The sequence below is a fragment of the Glycine soja genome, chromosome 13 (genome assembly GCF_004193775.1).
Source record: "Glycine soja cultivar W05 chromosome 13, ASM419377v2, whole genome shotgun sequence".
Taxonomy (NCBI): domain Eukaryota; kingdom Viridiplantae; phylum Streptophyta; class Magnoliopsida; order Fabales; family Fabaceae; genus Glycine; species Glycine soja.
In genome coordinates, this window is record NC_041014.1 from 16,799,898 (window position 1) to 16,815,906 (window position 16,009).

Consider the following 16,009-nt stretch of genomic DNA (forward strand, 5'->3'; position numbering starts at 1 on the left):
TTCGATTCCTATGGATAAAAAAACTAATAATGAGTATAAGTCTGTGACAAAATTTTTATGGTTATGAACAATAAGAATGTTGAGTGAAGTATTGTAGTGTGTGAGTCATTGAAAAATTGAAAATAAAAAATGTTCCAAATGGTATCATAGCAAAGCTCTCTCCCAATACAGTATAGTTCGAGGACGAACCAGTCAGAAGCTGGTGAGCATGTAACACTCTAAATGAATCACACTAGAATGAGAGGAATCTAGAGGTTGTGCATGTATGAGACTGTGCAAATGAGGATAACTTAAAGGAATTAATTGGTACTACATATACCAACAAAATACATATACTTTTCGGTAGCCTATCACTTAAAAACTTCATAGTTAAGCATGTTTGACTTTGAGTAGTTATGAGATAGGTGACCTTTTGGAACGTTTCTCAAAAAACGTGTGAGTGAGGATAAAATACGTTGAAAAGTTTCATGTTGGTTTGTGGGGATAATCAGTGATCTTGGAAGCAGTTAGACCTAATTGTTGAGGTCTCAAAAAGGGCTACAGATAGAGGATTCTGACCGGTGAAGGATTCTGACCAACAAGGATGTTGAGTGAAGTGTCACCGTGTGAAGTATCATAGTGTGTGAGTTGTTGAGAAATTGACAATCAAGGATGTTCCACAAAGTTTTGGCAATCATTTAAGTTAATGCTTTGTGTTTGAGATTTATTTTTACAGAAAATGTCTTGAAACATTCTTCCTATGATTTTTCAAAGGCCAAAGGAAGTGAGAGAATAATCAAAGATTTAAAGAACATTTATCCTTTTCTTAAAATATGTGTTTGTTGTGGACAATATCTTTTATGAGCAAAAGCACTCTAACCTTTTTTGAAGTGTAGATCAAGAAAGATAAAAGAAAGGTGTTGCAACATGGAGAAGACGTGCATTTAATGCACCAACTGGCATGTTTTCATACAGAAGCTCACAAAGAAAAAAGAAGTTTAGAGACAACAAACACTTTTCTGAAGTTTGTTTATAAATACAAGAAGCTTTGAAGAGAAAAAGCTACCAACTTGTAAGATATATTTGAAATTAGCTTTCGCTCTTCTTTAAGCCATTTCTCGATAATTGTTTAAATTATAAAGTTCTCAAAACACCTTGTAGCCCTGAGAGAAAAAAGACTTAGTGATTAACTTGTATATTTGTCTTTGAGACAATAATAAGAGTAGTTTGTGTGCAAACAACACACCAAAAAATATACTGATTTGTGTAGATCTAAGAGTGACTTTGTAGTTAAAGAGTACTTATTTGTTTTGTAAGCTTGGGTATAAGCTCTTTTTTGTAAGATTCAGAAGTGGTCGTGGAGAATACTTTTAATGTTAGTAAAACTTGATGGATTGTCAAGAATTAAACGTAGTTTTAGTAGTAGAGATAAATCAGTATAAAACTGTGTGTATTATGTCTTTATCTCTCTTGCTTTAATTGACTAAGGATTTGAATTTGATTGTGTTTTGATTTTTTTTTTATAAAAAGGGTTGATATCGCCTGACCAAGTGTATTTGTGAAAATCAAGTTATCTATTTTTATATCTTCATTAGACAATAGCTTTGTTGTTAGAAAAAGTCTTATGAAATTTTTCAAAATTACACTTTAACTCTCTTCTTAAGATATTTATCTTTACATAATTTCTAGCATAATTATTTAACTTGTGTCCAAAAATACGTTAAGGAGACTTGTCACTTTTCAACTCATTAATTAGACTGTATGGCACTCTTGTTGACAATAATCCAGTCTTCTATACATAGTTCATTTTACCAACTTTAGTTTAGATTGAGTAGGATGCAATTTCAACATATTTCTCATACAAAATCATATATGTGTATAAAATGAAAAAAGGGAATAAAAATCACCTTTCTTGATGGATAGAATGCTCATATTTTAACTAAGATTACCTTTCATAATTAACTTAGTTATATGGCAACTCTTATCCTAAAAAAAAGTTAAATGATCTATTTGATCTTCTATCTTTTTAAAAAATTATTTTAATCCTTTATCTATTTAAATTGATCCAAAATGGTCATTCCGTCAATTTAAAGTTAACATTGTTAACAATATTTAGATTTGACCTTCCCTAAACAACACATTTTGCACCATGATACTCCCAATTTCAACTTTGACCTTCCCAAAAAAAAATTTACTATGACCCACAAATGGGGTGCACCATGGACAAGAAGGTTTGTAACTGGGACTAGAACTGAGAGGTGTGGCACAAACTCCACCCTTCCTTCACCACTACAATGCGTGAACAAGTTTTAATGGTGATGACATGCCAGTTGATGTTGTGCAAGAACCCTTTGATGACCACCTTCTTCTATGTTTATCACAAGCTTGTAATTGGCCTTGTTGACACAGGTGAGGATCATGTGGACCTTGGATTGGAACTGTCCATGTGGATTTGCATGAAATAGAGTATGTGATTATCAATTTGGGGAAATGGGATTAAGGTTTACGAAGAATGAAATTGGTTCTTCTTATTTTTGTTTTTGTGGCAGTTAAAAGTTGCCAGTATCTAAATATTATAAATGGTGTTAACTTTAAATTGATTTGAATCAATTTAAATAGATAAAGGATTAAAATGAATTTTTTAAAAGATAAATAAATAAATTAAATCAAAAAATAAGGTAAAGAAAAAAAAACTATATGACAATTCTTAATTTAGGTTCCCAACACTAATAAATTAAGAGCATATTTGGATTGTTGGTAGGATTCTTCAAACCTACATTTTAAGAAGGAACTTCATCATGCTTATGTGATACAACATTGGACTTTGTGTTATTGCAAGTACACCACAAATCCAAACACACACTAAATAATAGTAAAAGTAAATTGTAGTTCTAAGCATATTTGGCTTATAATGTCACCACTTTTAAAATATAGAATGATTTTGTTTAAACTTAATTTTTTAATGAGTAGATATGATTTGCTAATTAAAATAAGTAAAAAATTATTTTTTAAGTAAAAAAAATTTAAACAAACATATTAAGAACCAAACAAAATCACTTTTTTTAATAAATAAATTTAAACAAATGGCCTCATAGAAACTAAAACTAATTTGAATAAAATCTATCATAATAATGATAGAAACAATCTCTAACACATTTTTTTTATCAATTAAAATTTATTAAAACTTTCTATCCCACATCATATCCAATGTCTTTCTCTTAATTTTATAATTTTAAATAAATCTATTATTCTGTCCCTTAAAAACAATATTATTTTCAATTTTCTTGACATGTTGGCCGGACTGCATTACTTTCCCAAAGTCTTTGTGCAGAACATTTGCCAGTTTCCAAAAACACATTTGACAATTCCAAAGTACCAAACAAAATATCCCCACCAATTTCCAATTTCCAATTTCCAATTTCCCTCAACACAGACACACACTCACACACACCAGATGCTTCACTCGACACAACAACACAAACACAACACAGAAAAACACTCTCCCAGGTCGAAACCTCCCACGATCCTACTTGAAAATTCATTCCCAAACCCTTCACATCTCGTAACATAACAGATCCCCACAAAGACCAAAAACCAAAAACTCATTTCTTTTTCTTTCCTTCTTTGCATCCCAATTCACCCAAACCAAACATGCCCTTCTCCTCCTCTCGCCGTGGAACATCCTGGGCCTCCTCGATCCTCCCCTCTTCGAACCCACCCAAATCAAAGGCACCCAGAAAGGGTAGAAAACGCGCGTTGGTGAAAGACTTCATCTTTTCCAACTTCTTCGCCATTGGCCTCGTCCTCTCCCTTTCCCTCTTCCTCCTCATCCTCCTCCGATTCGGGGTCCCCAAGCCCCTCTCCACGCACTTCCGCACCACCACGCGCTCCTCACGCGCCCGCCACACCCGAAAGCCCCTCCCTGCCGGTACCAACCGCAGCACACTCGCCGGCGCCGCCGTGGACGTCACCACCAAGGCGCTGTATGACAAGATTGAGTTTTTGGACGTGGACGGCGGAGCGTGGAAGCAGGGGTGGAGCGTGACCTACAGGGGCAACGAGTGGGACTCGGAGAAGCTGAAGGTGTTCGTGGTGCCACACTCGCATAACGATCCTGGGTGGAAGCTCACTGTGGATGAGTACTATGATAGACAATCGAGGCATATACTTGATACCATTGTGCAAACACTAACCAAGGTCCAAGTCAAATCTCAATTCATCCTCAGTAGTACTTTTAAGAGTTTCATTTTTAGTGTTAAAAAAAGTTTATTTGTGGAAGTGATAGGAAGGAATGACCTTTGAAGTAGTTAATACAATAAACTTATCATGCATGATGATTGTGACTAGACAGACACTATAAGAATAAAAATCTCTTACGTTGTTAATGGCGTCAGTGTAAAAAAGGATTCTTTGTGGAACTGCCGGAATTCGTGATAGGTAATGACTTTTAAAGTAGTTAATGTAACAAACTTAATAGTGTGTTTGGATAGCACCAAGAATCAATTCTACTCCTCAAAATCATGGTGGTACCATGAAAAAGTAGAAGCAACTATTTGTTGCTTTGCCTTCACCATTAAAAAATTATTGATTATTTCTCACCATGAAGGCATGAATCTAATCCAAACACACTATTATCATGTAGGATGACTGTGACTAGATGGCAGTGTAAAAATAAAAATCCTCTACATTGTCAATGCACATACTATTTTATACTACTTTTAATGGGTTTTTGGTGTTTCTTCTTTTGAATAAATAATAATAGTATATACATTGACGGTGTATAAGGTCTTTTACAGCATCATCTATTTTTGTGGACTTTTATAACTATGTTTAGTTTCCATGCACTATTACTGTAGTTTACATCGTCAACCAATTGGAAATCATGGTAAGTATGACTTTTAGGATAATTATTGTAAAAGTCAATAGAGTTGCCATAGCTGACAATTTTTGATAGAGCATGATTATTATTAAGCTCTTTCTTTCTTGTTTTTTTTTTTTGCTTGTTCATTCCTTGATGAAATTGTAGGTGACTGCAGTTGGTTAAATAAGGTTGTTATTTCTGAAAAAAAAAATAAGGTTGTTATTTGGTTCGTGTGAAGTGATGGGAGGTGTGCATGTGGATAGCTTTAGTTTGTTTTATTGAAGCATTTGGCCATTTGGAGTGATGTGAGGTGTGTGTGACTTGTGATGCGAGTGAAATTGGGGAAGGTTAAATGGTACAAATTTTTCTTGGTTGAGCGTTTTAACTAGTTAACTAGGTGCTTTGAAGCTGCAAATGAATGATGATGGAGCACTGCATGTGATGACAAAAATGGTATGCCTTAAAATTAAATATTAATGTTGTTGTTTAAATGTTGGATTGGAGGATAGTAATGAGTTAGTCAACAAATGCCCTGTTGAATGAAGTGGTTGAGTAAATTTGTGTTTCTGGGTTGAAGTAGTTAACTTGCTGCTTTGGAGCTGCAGATCATGTGCTGGGCGGTGCTTGTGATAAAAAAAGTGTTAGACATTAAAAGTGAAAATTGTTTTCTTAATTTGATAAGGTTTACATGTTAGGTTGTAGTGTAGGAGATTAAAAAGCCCGAGTGAAATGGAGCTAATAAGCCCGCCAGTTCCCTAGGTAGCCCTTTTTATTTTAATCTTCATTTTTAGAGCAACTTGAGCTATGAATCTATGATATTGACTGGATGATTTGGCTGTGTAGGATTTTCGCCGGAAGTTCATATGGGAGGAGATGTCATACTTAGAAAGATGGTGGAGGGATGCATCAGATGAGATGAAGGAATCCTTCATCAATTTGGTAAAAAATGGACAGCTAGAAATTGTTGGAGGTGGCTGGGTGATGAATGATGAGGTAACATGATACTGGTATTTTTACACTTATCTTATTTACAACAAATAGCATTTATATATGTTGATACTTCATTCCTGTTGAAGTAATTATGACATGAGAATTTGTGGAAGGTAGGTTTTGTGATGCTTTTCATCATACTTGTTTTGTTGCTTAAGTTATTTTAATTTAAGGACCTTCTAGAGTTCCAGTTTCCTCTCCTGTTAATGAAGTTCATGCTCTAGTAATGTACATGTCAATGGAATAATTATGTCTAAATAAGAATCTCATGAAAGCCTTCCTGTGAATAAAGTTGATTATTGGTGCCCGTTTTGCTTTTGGAAATTTGACATTTAATTGTTTTCTCATTTGTGCAGGCCAATTCCCATTATTTTGCTATAATTGAACAGGTATGCTGAAAGCTTTGTCTACTTTTGCAAATGCATATATTATTTATTTCTTGGCTGTGTTGCTATAATTTTTTTAGTTGATCATTATGTAAGAAACAGGGACAGTCCAATTATGTATTGTATCACATTGCATGGTATTTGGCTGGCATGCTGATGGATGCAAATTCTTCCATGCTTTTTAAGCTATTCTGTAAAATTACTGAAAAAATTGCTCATTATATGAATGTAGTGTATTGTCTCACTATGCATGGTATTTGGCTGGCATGCTGATGGATGTTAATGCTTCAGTTCCATGCTTTTTTAGTTATTCAGAAATATTACTGAAAAAATGGCTCATTATATGAATGTAAGGTCGTAGTGATCTATTTTGTCTTAAAGGTGATTAGTTATTGTATTAAAGACTGGATGTGCTAATAAGTACTCAGGTATGCTAGGTACAGATAATATACATGTTTTGTAATTAAAGTTAGGACTTTTAGTTAGTCAATAGGGATGCATTTTATCATTTACCTAATAATACTGGTGAGATTAGATGATTAAAATTTAAAACCATTATCTTGCTTGTTTTTTTAGATAACTTAATCAGGTTTTATAATGTGATAAGTAGATTGATGCAAAAGTATGTTTTCAATGTTTTTTTTTAAATAAACATGCTTATATATCGTTGCAATACTCTATGTCTTCCCTGTATTTTCTGAACTTAGTTTATTATTATAATTGGCATCTCAGACATCATGTTATTGCAAACAACAATACAAAGTTTCAACAACACATAAAGGCAAGGGTACTGTGTATTGATCATGTAAACTTTTAAAGGGCGTACCTTTTCTTAATAATGGACCACATTCTCAAGTTTTGAGTATGCAGTAGTGCACTTGGTATTCATTCATTAGAAGAGGAAATTATGTTTCCATGTTTCAGCCTGTCTGTGTCTTGTGATTTCATGTTCATATCAGACTATGATCTTTCTGCTCTAGAGATTTGTATATTATTTTGCGATGGTGCTTGATCTCTGACACTTGTGTAACAGATAGCAGAAGGAAACATGTGGTTGAATGACACCATTGGGTTTGTTCCAAAAAATTCTTGGGCAATAGATCCATTTGGATACTCATCTACCATGGCATATCTTCTGCGTCGCATGGGTTTTGACAACATGCTTATCCAGAGGACCCATTATGAGCTGAAGAAGGAGCTTGCATGGCATAAAAATTTAGAATACATATGGCGTCAAAGCTGGGATGCAGAGGAAACCACTGATATATTTGTCCATATGATGCCCTTCTATTCGTATGATATACCTCATACATGTGGCCCAGAGCCTGCTATTTGCTGTCAGTTTGACTTTGCACGCATGTCGGGTTTTGCTTATGAACAATGCCCATGGGGGCAGTATCCTGTGGAGACCACTCAGGAAAATGTTCAGGAAAGAGCTCTTAAATTACTGGATCAATACAAGAAAAAGTCAACTTTGTACCGAACCAATACTCTTCTTGTTCCTCTTGGAGATGATTTTCGGTATATTAATGTTGAAGAAGCAGAAGCCCAATTCCGAAATTACCAAATGTTGTTTGATTATATCAATTCAAACCCCAGTTTGAATGCAGAGGCCAAGTTTGGTACTTTGGAAGACTACTTTGTAACCCTGCGTGAGGAAGCAGAGAGAATAAATTACTCGTCTCCTGGTGAAATAGGATCTGGTCTAGTTGAAGGTTTTCCTTCTCTATCTGGTGACTTTTTTACTTATGCTGATCGGCAACAAGACTACTGGAGTGGTTATTATGTTTCACGACCCTTCTTCAAGGCTGTTGATAGGGTACTAGAACAGACACTTCGTGCCACTGAAATGATGGTAGCTCTAATACTTGGCACCTGTTGGAGATCACATTGTGAAAAGTTTGCAATGGGGTTTTCTTATAAGTTGACAGCTGCTAGAAGGAACTTAGCTCTTTTTCAGCATCATGATGGGGTGACTGGTACTGCAAAAGATCATGTGGTTATGGACTATGGAATGCGCATGCATACTTCATTACTGGACTTGCAAATTTTCATGTCCAAGGCAGCTGAGGCACTTCTTGGAATCCGCTTTGATAAATTAGACCACAGTCCTGCTCAGTTTGAGCCAGCAATAGTGAGATCTAAATATGATGCTCAACCATTGCATAAAGTGATTAGTGTTCATGAGGGTTCTTATGAATCAGTGGTCTTTTTTAATCCTTTGGAGCAAACCAGAGAAGAAGTTGTGATGGTTGTTGTTGACAGTCCTGATGTTACAGTTGTTGATTCTAGCTGGACTTGTGTTCAGAGCCAGATTTTGCCCGAGTTGCAGTATCATAGTAGCAAGATCTTTACTGGGAAGCATCGACTTTACTGGAAAGTTTCTGTTCCTGCAATGGGGTTGGAAACTTATTATATTTCCAATAGTTTTGCTCAGTGTGAAAAGGCCAGGCCTGCAAAGTTGAAAATTTTCTCTAAATCTAGCTCGGTTGCCTGTCCTACACCCTATTCTTGTGTGAAAATAGAGGCTGATGTGGCTGAAATTGAGAATGAGCATCAAAAACTAATTTTTGATGTGAAGTACGGCTTGTTGCAGAAGATAATCTCAGAAAATAGTTCCCCAAATACTGTAAATGAGGAAATTGGTATGTATTCTAGTTCTGGTGGGGCATACTTGTTCAAGCCCCATGGCGATGCCCAGTCCATTATTGAAGAAGGTGGCCAGTTGTTGGTGTCAGAGGGTCCTTTGATGCAGGAAGTATACTCTTATCCAAGGACAGCTTGGGAGAAATCCCCCATTTCTCATAGCACCCGAATATATAGTGGAGAGAGTACAGTCCAAGGGTTTGCCATTGAAAAGGAATATCATGTTGAGCTTCTTGGCCATGATTTCAATGATAGGGAATTGATAGTTAGATATAAAACAGATATTGATAACAAGAAGATTTTTTACTCAGATTTAAATGGATTTCAGATGAGTCGAAGAGAAACTTACGATAAGATTCCTCTGCAAGGTAATTACTATCCCATGCCCTATCTAGCATTCATACAAGGATCAAATGGTCGGCGGTTTTCTGTCCATTCCCGGCAATCATTAGGTGTGACTAGCCTTAAAAATGGATGGCTAGAAATAATGGTTGACCGCCGGTTGGTAAGAGATGACGGTCGTGGTTTGGGACAAGGAGTGATGGATAATCGTGTAATGAACGTTGTCTTCCACCTAACCGTGGAAGCCAATGTTTCTGCCACATCAAATCTGGTTCCCACCCCTTTTCCTTACAGCCCTTCTCTTTTGTCTCACCGAGTTGGTTCTCACTTGAACTATCCAATACATGCATTTGTTTCTAAGAAACCGCAGGATATGTCTATGAAGCCACCGCCTAGATCCTTTTCTCCTCTTGCAGCCCCCTTGCCGTGTGATTTGCACATAGTGAACTTCAAGGTTCCCAAGCCCTTAAAATTTTTGCAGCAACCACCTGAAGGTCCTAGATTTGGGCTAATTTTGCACAGGCGACATTGGGATTCTTCGTACTGCCAGAAGGGAAGATCGCAATGCACTAATCTGGCCAATGGCACCATGAATCTGTTCAGCATGTTCAAGAATCTTACAGTCTCGAAGGCCAAAGCAACTTCCCTGAATCTCTTGCATGAAGACCCTGAAGTAATGGGATTCTCAGAGCAGTTTGGAGATCTTGCACAAGAGGGGCATGTAGCCATATCTCCAATGGAAATGCAAGCTTACAAGTTGGAATTGAGGCCACAACCACAATAGAATACTCATTACTGAGTTGCTCCTGCTGATTTAAGCTGAACCACACGGGATTCTTGGACCGATTCAAAGACGAATTGTTAGCAAATTTTTTTGACTGCTCCATTGATGGTAGGGATGAGTTATTCTTGGACTGCTTGCTCGGTGGAGCAGGTAAGAGAATGTCCAAGCAAAGAGGAGTTACATTGGTTGATGAAGTGTGAGAATGAACTTTTGTAGATTGCTGTTATGAAGACATGACATGAATGAGATTGTAGCATCTGCGGCTTCTTGTCTGTTTTTGTGCTTTGCTGTAGCATTTGTTTACGTTTTCAGACTTAAAAAGATGAATTTTGCTTTGTCCATGTTATTGTATAACATGTCTCTTAGAGACTAGATACATGTACAGATTTAATACCTCCATGCAGGGGAGAGAGTATAATCTTTTTTGGAAGTGGGCTCAACAATTTACAAAACAATACTTGTCATGCTTCACAATTACTAGAATAAATTGGCAAAAAGTTGACATTAACGATTAAGGAACAGATTTTAAATTTCTATTAGATCGTGTTAGCTGGTGTTGGTTTAGGATTTAATAACAGAAAGTTTTTATTGAATTTTACATTACATTAAAAATTATGGCAGGGTATATCAATACTGTTTTCAATAATTTCCTTTTTCAGGACATTGGTTAGTATTTATCTAGTATATCTACTAATTCTTTTAAACATATTTTTACATATTGGTTGAAATTGATTGAAAATCATAAAATTCGATGGATTCCACTTCTTATTTAATAATCCTTTCTCTCCCCCTCTTAACCCATCTTCTTATTTAATAATCCTTTCTCTCCCCCTCTTGATTTTGTAGTTTCAATACATTTGTTTTTTGCTTAAATAAGTTTCTAGGATTCATAAACATTTTTTTTATTTTTGATCCCTATAAATTTATATTTCCAATTTTAATCGTTCTTGTAAGTTGATATTTTTTTTCAATTTTGACCCTTATAAGTTTTTTGTTTGTTTTTAGTTCTTTTTAAGTTTGTGTTTTTTAATTTTAGTTCCTTTAAGATTTTAATTTTTTCATTTATAATCCCCATAAATTTGCATTTACATGGACCAAAATAGAAAAAATGTAAATTTATAAGGACAAAAAAATAAAAAAATAAATTTATAGGGATCAAAAATAAAAAAAAATGCTAACTTACAATAATAAAAAATATTTTTAAACTTTTTTATTTTTTTATATACAATGGAGCCCAAAGACTTAGCATTCAATACATTTTAACCAATAAAAAATATGTTAAAGAGTATGTTGCTAGCACTCTTCATCAATTAATGGCCCCATGAAATCATCCTAATTTGGATTTCTCAAAAGTATTGGGAGATTCGTTGCTTGTAGATTTTTCTCAGCCGAATTATTTATGTATTATTCATTGATTCTTTGAGAATAACTATATAGTTGTTTGTAAGTTTGTTTAAAGGTTACTTGTGTTCAGAAAAAAAAAAAAAAACAACTTATAGCTGTTTGCTAACAATTTCTAGTTTCAGTTAGTCATAATTTATTATTTATTTCAACCAATCAAAGACCTTGTTAGTTTCTCTATTTAAGCTATATTTATAATAGTTCAAAGTGTTCAAAATATAAGTTACAAATCTGAAATATATCATATCAATTTTTGCTCTTTATTTTTTTATACGTTTATATTCTTGCTGTCCTGATGTTCAATTTCTGTTTTTCCCAACAATCCCCAATGTAAAGGGATTAGCCATTTTGAAGGACAACACGCCCCAAGATAGAGCATGCTTTCAAATTTTATGCTTCTAAACTGTGGAAAGATAACTATTTTTTAATTAATAAAAAAATAGATCGCATGGTTTTTTCGTCCCGAGAGGTTTCATAATAAATAACATTTGAAGCTTTTATTTTTGATTGCGCTAAATAACGTATATCTATTTAACTAACAATCTGCAAACATAACGTAGCCAATCTGTTAGAATCTATACACTAATAATTCCAAAGTTAGTCCACACTATAACATAAATGGTAAAAGCAGTGATAAGACAAGTTTTTCTAACCGGGTTGTCTTCAAATATCTAGATAGATATCAATAACACACCATGGTTAGGTCTAGCATTTAACAGAGCTTAACATGCTTTCTCTTATTAAAGCTACATAATATAATTGCTAATGCACTAATCACCTTGCTGGCAATTTCAGCTCATTTGAGATTGAAGAGACATATAAAGCAAATTCTCGATCCTCGTAGAATCCAGTAAGATATATTTGAGCTAAATTGGGTATCTGTAGAAGACAAAACTAGTAAGTAAAAACACTCCACACCTTTTACGTCACATACCCCCTCTCCTCTCCTCTTCATCAGTTTTTAATGTGAGCTTTAATTTGAATTTTAGACTAATGGAGACCATATATACTTACACACATAGTATGTAAGTCAACACTAACATTGAAGTTCCTTCTAATTTTTTCTCTTCTCAATTTGATCAAATTTGAATTTTAGACTAATGAAGACCAAAATAAAAATATTAATCATATTATTAAAAGCAATTTGTTAAAAGATTCCTTAAGTTTATATGTTTGATATTTTTATTTCAAATTTATAATTAATATATTATAATAAAGTTAATATGTAAAAAAAATTAGATATTAAACTCTAACCTTTTTATAGATTAAATCTTTAACTACTATCAAGTCGTGGGTCCCCGTGATAATAAACTTGTTTTTCTTAAGTAAATTCTTTGAATTCAAGTCTTCTTAATGAAAAAAATATAGTTAGGAGGAGAGATCCCCCTAAACATAACATGTTAGGTTCTAGACATTAAAGTTAAAGGATATTTCATATCAATGTCATGGTTAAAAAAAAATAATTAAATTATTAACTTATTTTTCTTAAGATTTATTTAACATTAGTTTACTCTTTCAAATTTTTGTGATATCAAATGAGTTTTAAAATATGAAATGATGTGAAAAGCATTATTCTAATTTTTAATTGGTTTATTTGAAATCAATGCTTTTAAAAAATAAAATAAAATTATTGTTATTGTAATTTTCTATAATCTAATTAAATAAATAATTTAGTTTTATAAATAAATTCTAATATTTTATTTTGTTTAAAATATTTAATGATTTAAAGAATAAATTACCAATTTCTTCTTTGAAAGTGCAAGATGTTATCAATTTAATCTCTAAAAGTAATAAAATGACAAAAAAGTTCTTAAAAGTATAATTTGTCACTCATTTTGGTTTAGAAGTTGTGTGACTTTGGTGACAATATTAACCTACTATTTCAGAAATTAAAATGATAATAAATAATTAAATTTAGGAATTAAAGTGATAACAGAAATTTTTAGGATTTTTTTTTGTCATTTTATTACTTTTAGCTATTAAATTAACTGCGCCTTATGCTTTTATGGACAAAATTAGTGATTTACCCTAATTTAAACGATATCAACCTAATTAATGTTGTAATAACTTAACTTTAAACGAGTAATTTTATAAAATAAAAAGAATACTTATACATGTAGATAATCTAGTTTCTGAAACTCCATAATATACATGTTCTGTGAACAATAGTGGGGTGATTATTTTATAGATTTGTAATTATTTTACCATTTTTTTGTAAGTTGAAACTTGAAAGTGTACCACTACCGTACCACCTCCTAAGCAAGTCAAGTACCCTTTAGGTATCGCAATAAATTTTCGCCCATGGAACAACCTCTTAGCCTAATAAACAAAGTACCCCACAGTTGAAATCTCACTAGCCTATTAATAATAAGGTGAATACAATTTGCATTTTTGTAGTAAAAAAAACTATTTGTATTTTTTTTTTCTCTACGTACTTCTTTGACCCCCCCCCCCCCCCCTCTTCCTACTTATTTGATTTTTTTTTTCTATTTTGAAAATTAGCTTTTAGAATCTAAAAATACATTTAAAAAATTAGGTTCTGAAAAAAAAGAAGTGTAAAGAGAAAAAAGAGTAAAAATAAAATGGGCCTAATATTATGACCTTGGGTGTTACTATTCTTGACGCCATTGCTATTGGTCCTTACTAAGTAATTTTTTTTTTCTTTCCAAAAACACTATTTTCATGGAAACATGATTTTGTTGTACAATATATAATGGAATCTAGTTGCCGGTGTTTCCTAAAGAGGGTGCAGAAAAAAAATAACAAAAACACGATTATGTTATTTTCTGGAGGGGGTGTAAAAAAATAAATAATGAAAATATGATTTCGTTGTATACTGTACAATGGATTGTATTTCCATTTTTTTAAAGGGGGTGCAAAAAATGGAAATATGATTTCAATGTGCAATGTACAACAAAATTGTGTTTCTGTCTGTCTCTTCTTCTTCCTCTGTGCTTCACATCCTCATACCTCAACCATAATTATGTTGTGCGACGCCATCACCACCACCATACCAAGAACATCATCGTGGTGCCATCACCACCATATCGACAACATCATCGCATGCCCAAACAACACCCACATGGGTGATGCGGAGCCTTGGAGGTTGAGTGCGCAGGGAGCCTCATATGTTGTTTTGTGCACACAAATGGAGGTGCAATGATGGTGTTGTGGCGATGCAAGAATTAAACCTGTGACTTTCATATTATTAGTACAACACTCTAATCAACTGAACTAATAGATCAATTATGTTATAAATTAAATAATGTTTTTATACATAACACTAAACTTTCTAATGTATATTTAATGCGCATGTAAATTTAAATAATAAATTTTGTAACAATTAATTTTAATATAACTAACTCATATGAATTATTTAATCCGTATATTTTTTTATAAATAAAAAATATTTACTATTAAAAAATTTAATATATTAATAAATTAAAAAAACATATTTTTGAAAAAAAATAAAAAAAAACACTTACAGATTACGTGATTCGTATGAGTCATACAAATTAACTCATACGGATTACGTAATCTGTACGAGTCATACAGATTATGTATGGATTACATAATTCGTATGAGTTAACTCATATGGATTACATGATCCGTAAGTATTTTTTTTTTCAAAAATATGTTTTTTTTAATTTATTAATATATTAAAATTTTTAATAGTAAATATTTTTTATTTATAAAAAAATATACGGATTAAATAATTCGTATGAGTTATATTAAAATTAATTGTCATAATTTATTATTTAAATTTATATGCACATTAAATATACATTAAAAAGTTTAGTATTATGTATATAGTAATATTATTTATTTTATAACATAATTGACTTATTAACTCAGTTGATTAATAAAAATCACAACCAAGGTGATCCGGATCAGCTGTAGCTATATAAGTCTTGGGCCTTAGCCTCGTTGTTCCTGAACTACCAAGAGAGAACAAATTTGTTAAGAACGAAAAGAATATTAAAAATAAAAAATTTAAAATTGAATTATAATTTTAGTCAATATTTGGTTTTAAGTTTATTATTTAATTATTATCTAGGGTGGGCAAGTCAACTATTATTATTTTTTTATCAAGGGCAGTGTGGACAGTTACATCCCTAAACTTGTTTCTGTCCCACTCTTACAAGTTGAAAAAATTCAAACCTAATTAAAATGTATTTTTTCTGGTCAAGATTTGATTAAAATCGAAAGGGTATCTACTACAAGTTTAAATTTTTTTTATCATGCCTGAATAGATATTAAGTACAAAATTTTAATATAAAATAAATAACTTAATAGAGAATCCAACAAGAGAATTTAGTCAAACATAACAGAGAAGACAATTATTTTTATTTTTTTTTTATGAATTCGGGGTATCCCTAAGTTAAGAGTAGGTGAATAATTTTTTGAGATATTGACTATGTTTGTTTAAACTTTTTGTTTTATTTGTAGGAATGAAACATAAGTATCAGAATGTTTATAACAATTGATGTATCTATTCAATTAATTGAGATAAATTCTTTTGATTATTTAAACATATTTGTTAAAAGAATATTTTTTAGAAATAAAATAAACAATTTTCTATAAATGATGTATATATTTAAATTATTTTTTCTTGAAAAA

At 32.6% G+C, this 16,009-nt stretch overlaps 1 protein-coding gene across 2 annotated transcripts; it reads left to right on the forward strand.

The window, feature by feature from the left end:
* The first annotated feature begins 3,306 nt into the window (after positions 1-3,306).
* Positions 3,307-10,496, forward strand: LOC114381996 (alpha-mannosidase 2-like). 2 transcript variants are annotated; one of them, XM_028341226.1, is made up of 5 exons: positions 4,138-4,176; positions 5,536-5,599; positions 5,684-5,833; positions 6,187-6,219; positions 7,250-10,496. In XM_028341226.1, the coding sequence occupies exons 3-5, from the start codon at positions 5,714-5,716 to the stop codon at positions 9,986-9,988; spliced, it is 2,892 nt and encodes a 963-aa protein (XP_028197027.1). In that variant the 5' UTR covers positions 4,138-4,176; positions 5,536-5,599; positions 5,684-5,713; the 3' UTR covers positions 9,989-10,496. The 2 variants fall into 2 exon arrangements, with proteins under 2 accessions (XP_028197026.1, XP_028197027.1); XM_028341225.1 differs by lacking the exon at positions 5,536-5,599 and having other exon boundaries at positions 3,307-4,176.
* Positions 10,497-16,009: the final 5,513 nt, after the last annotated feature.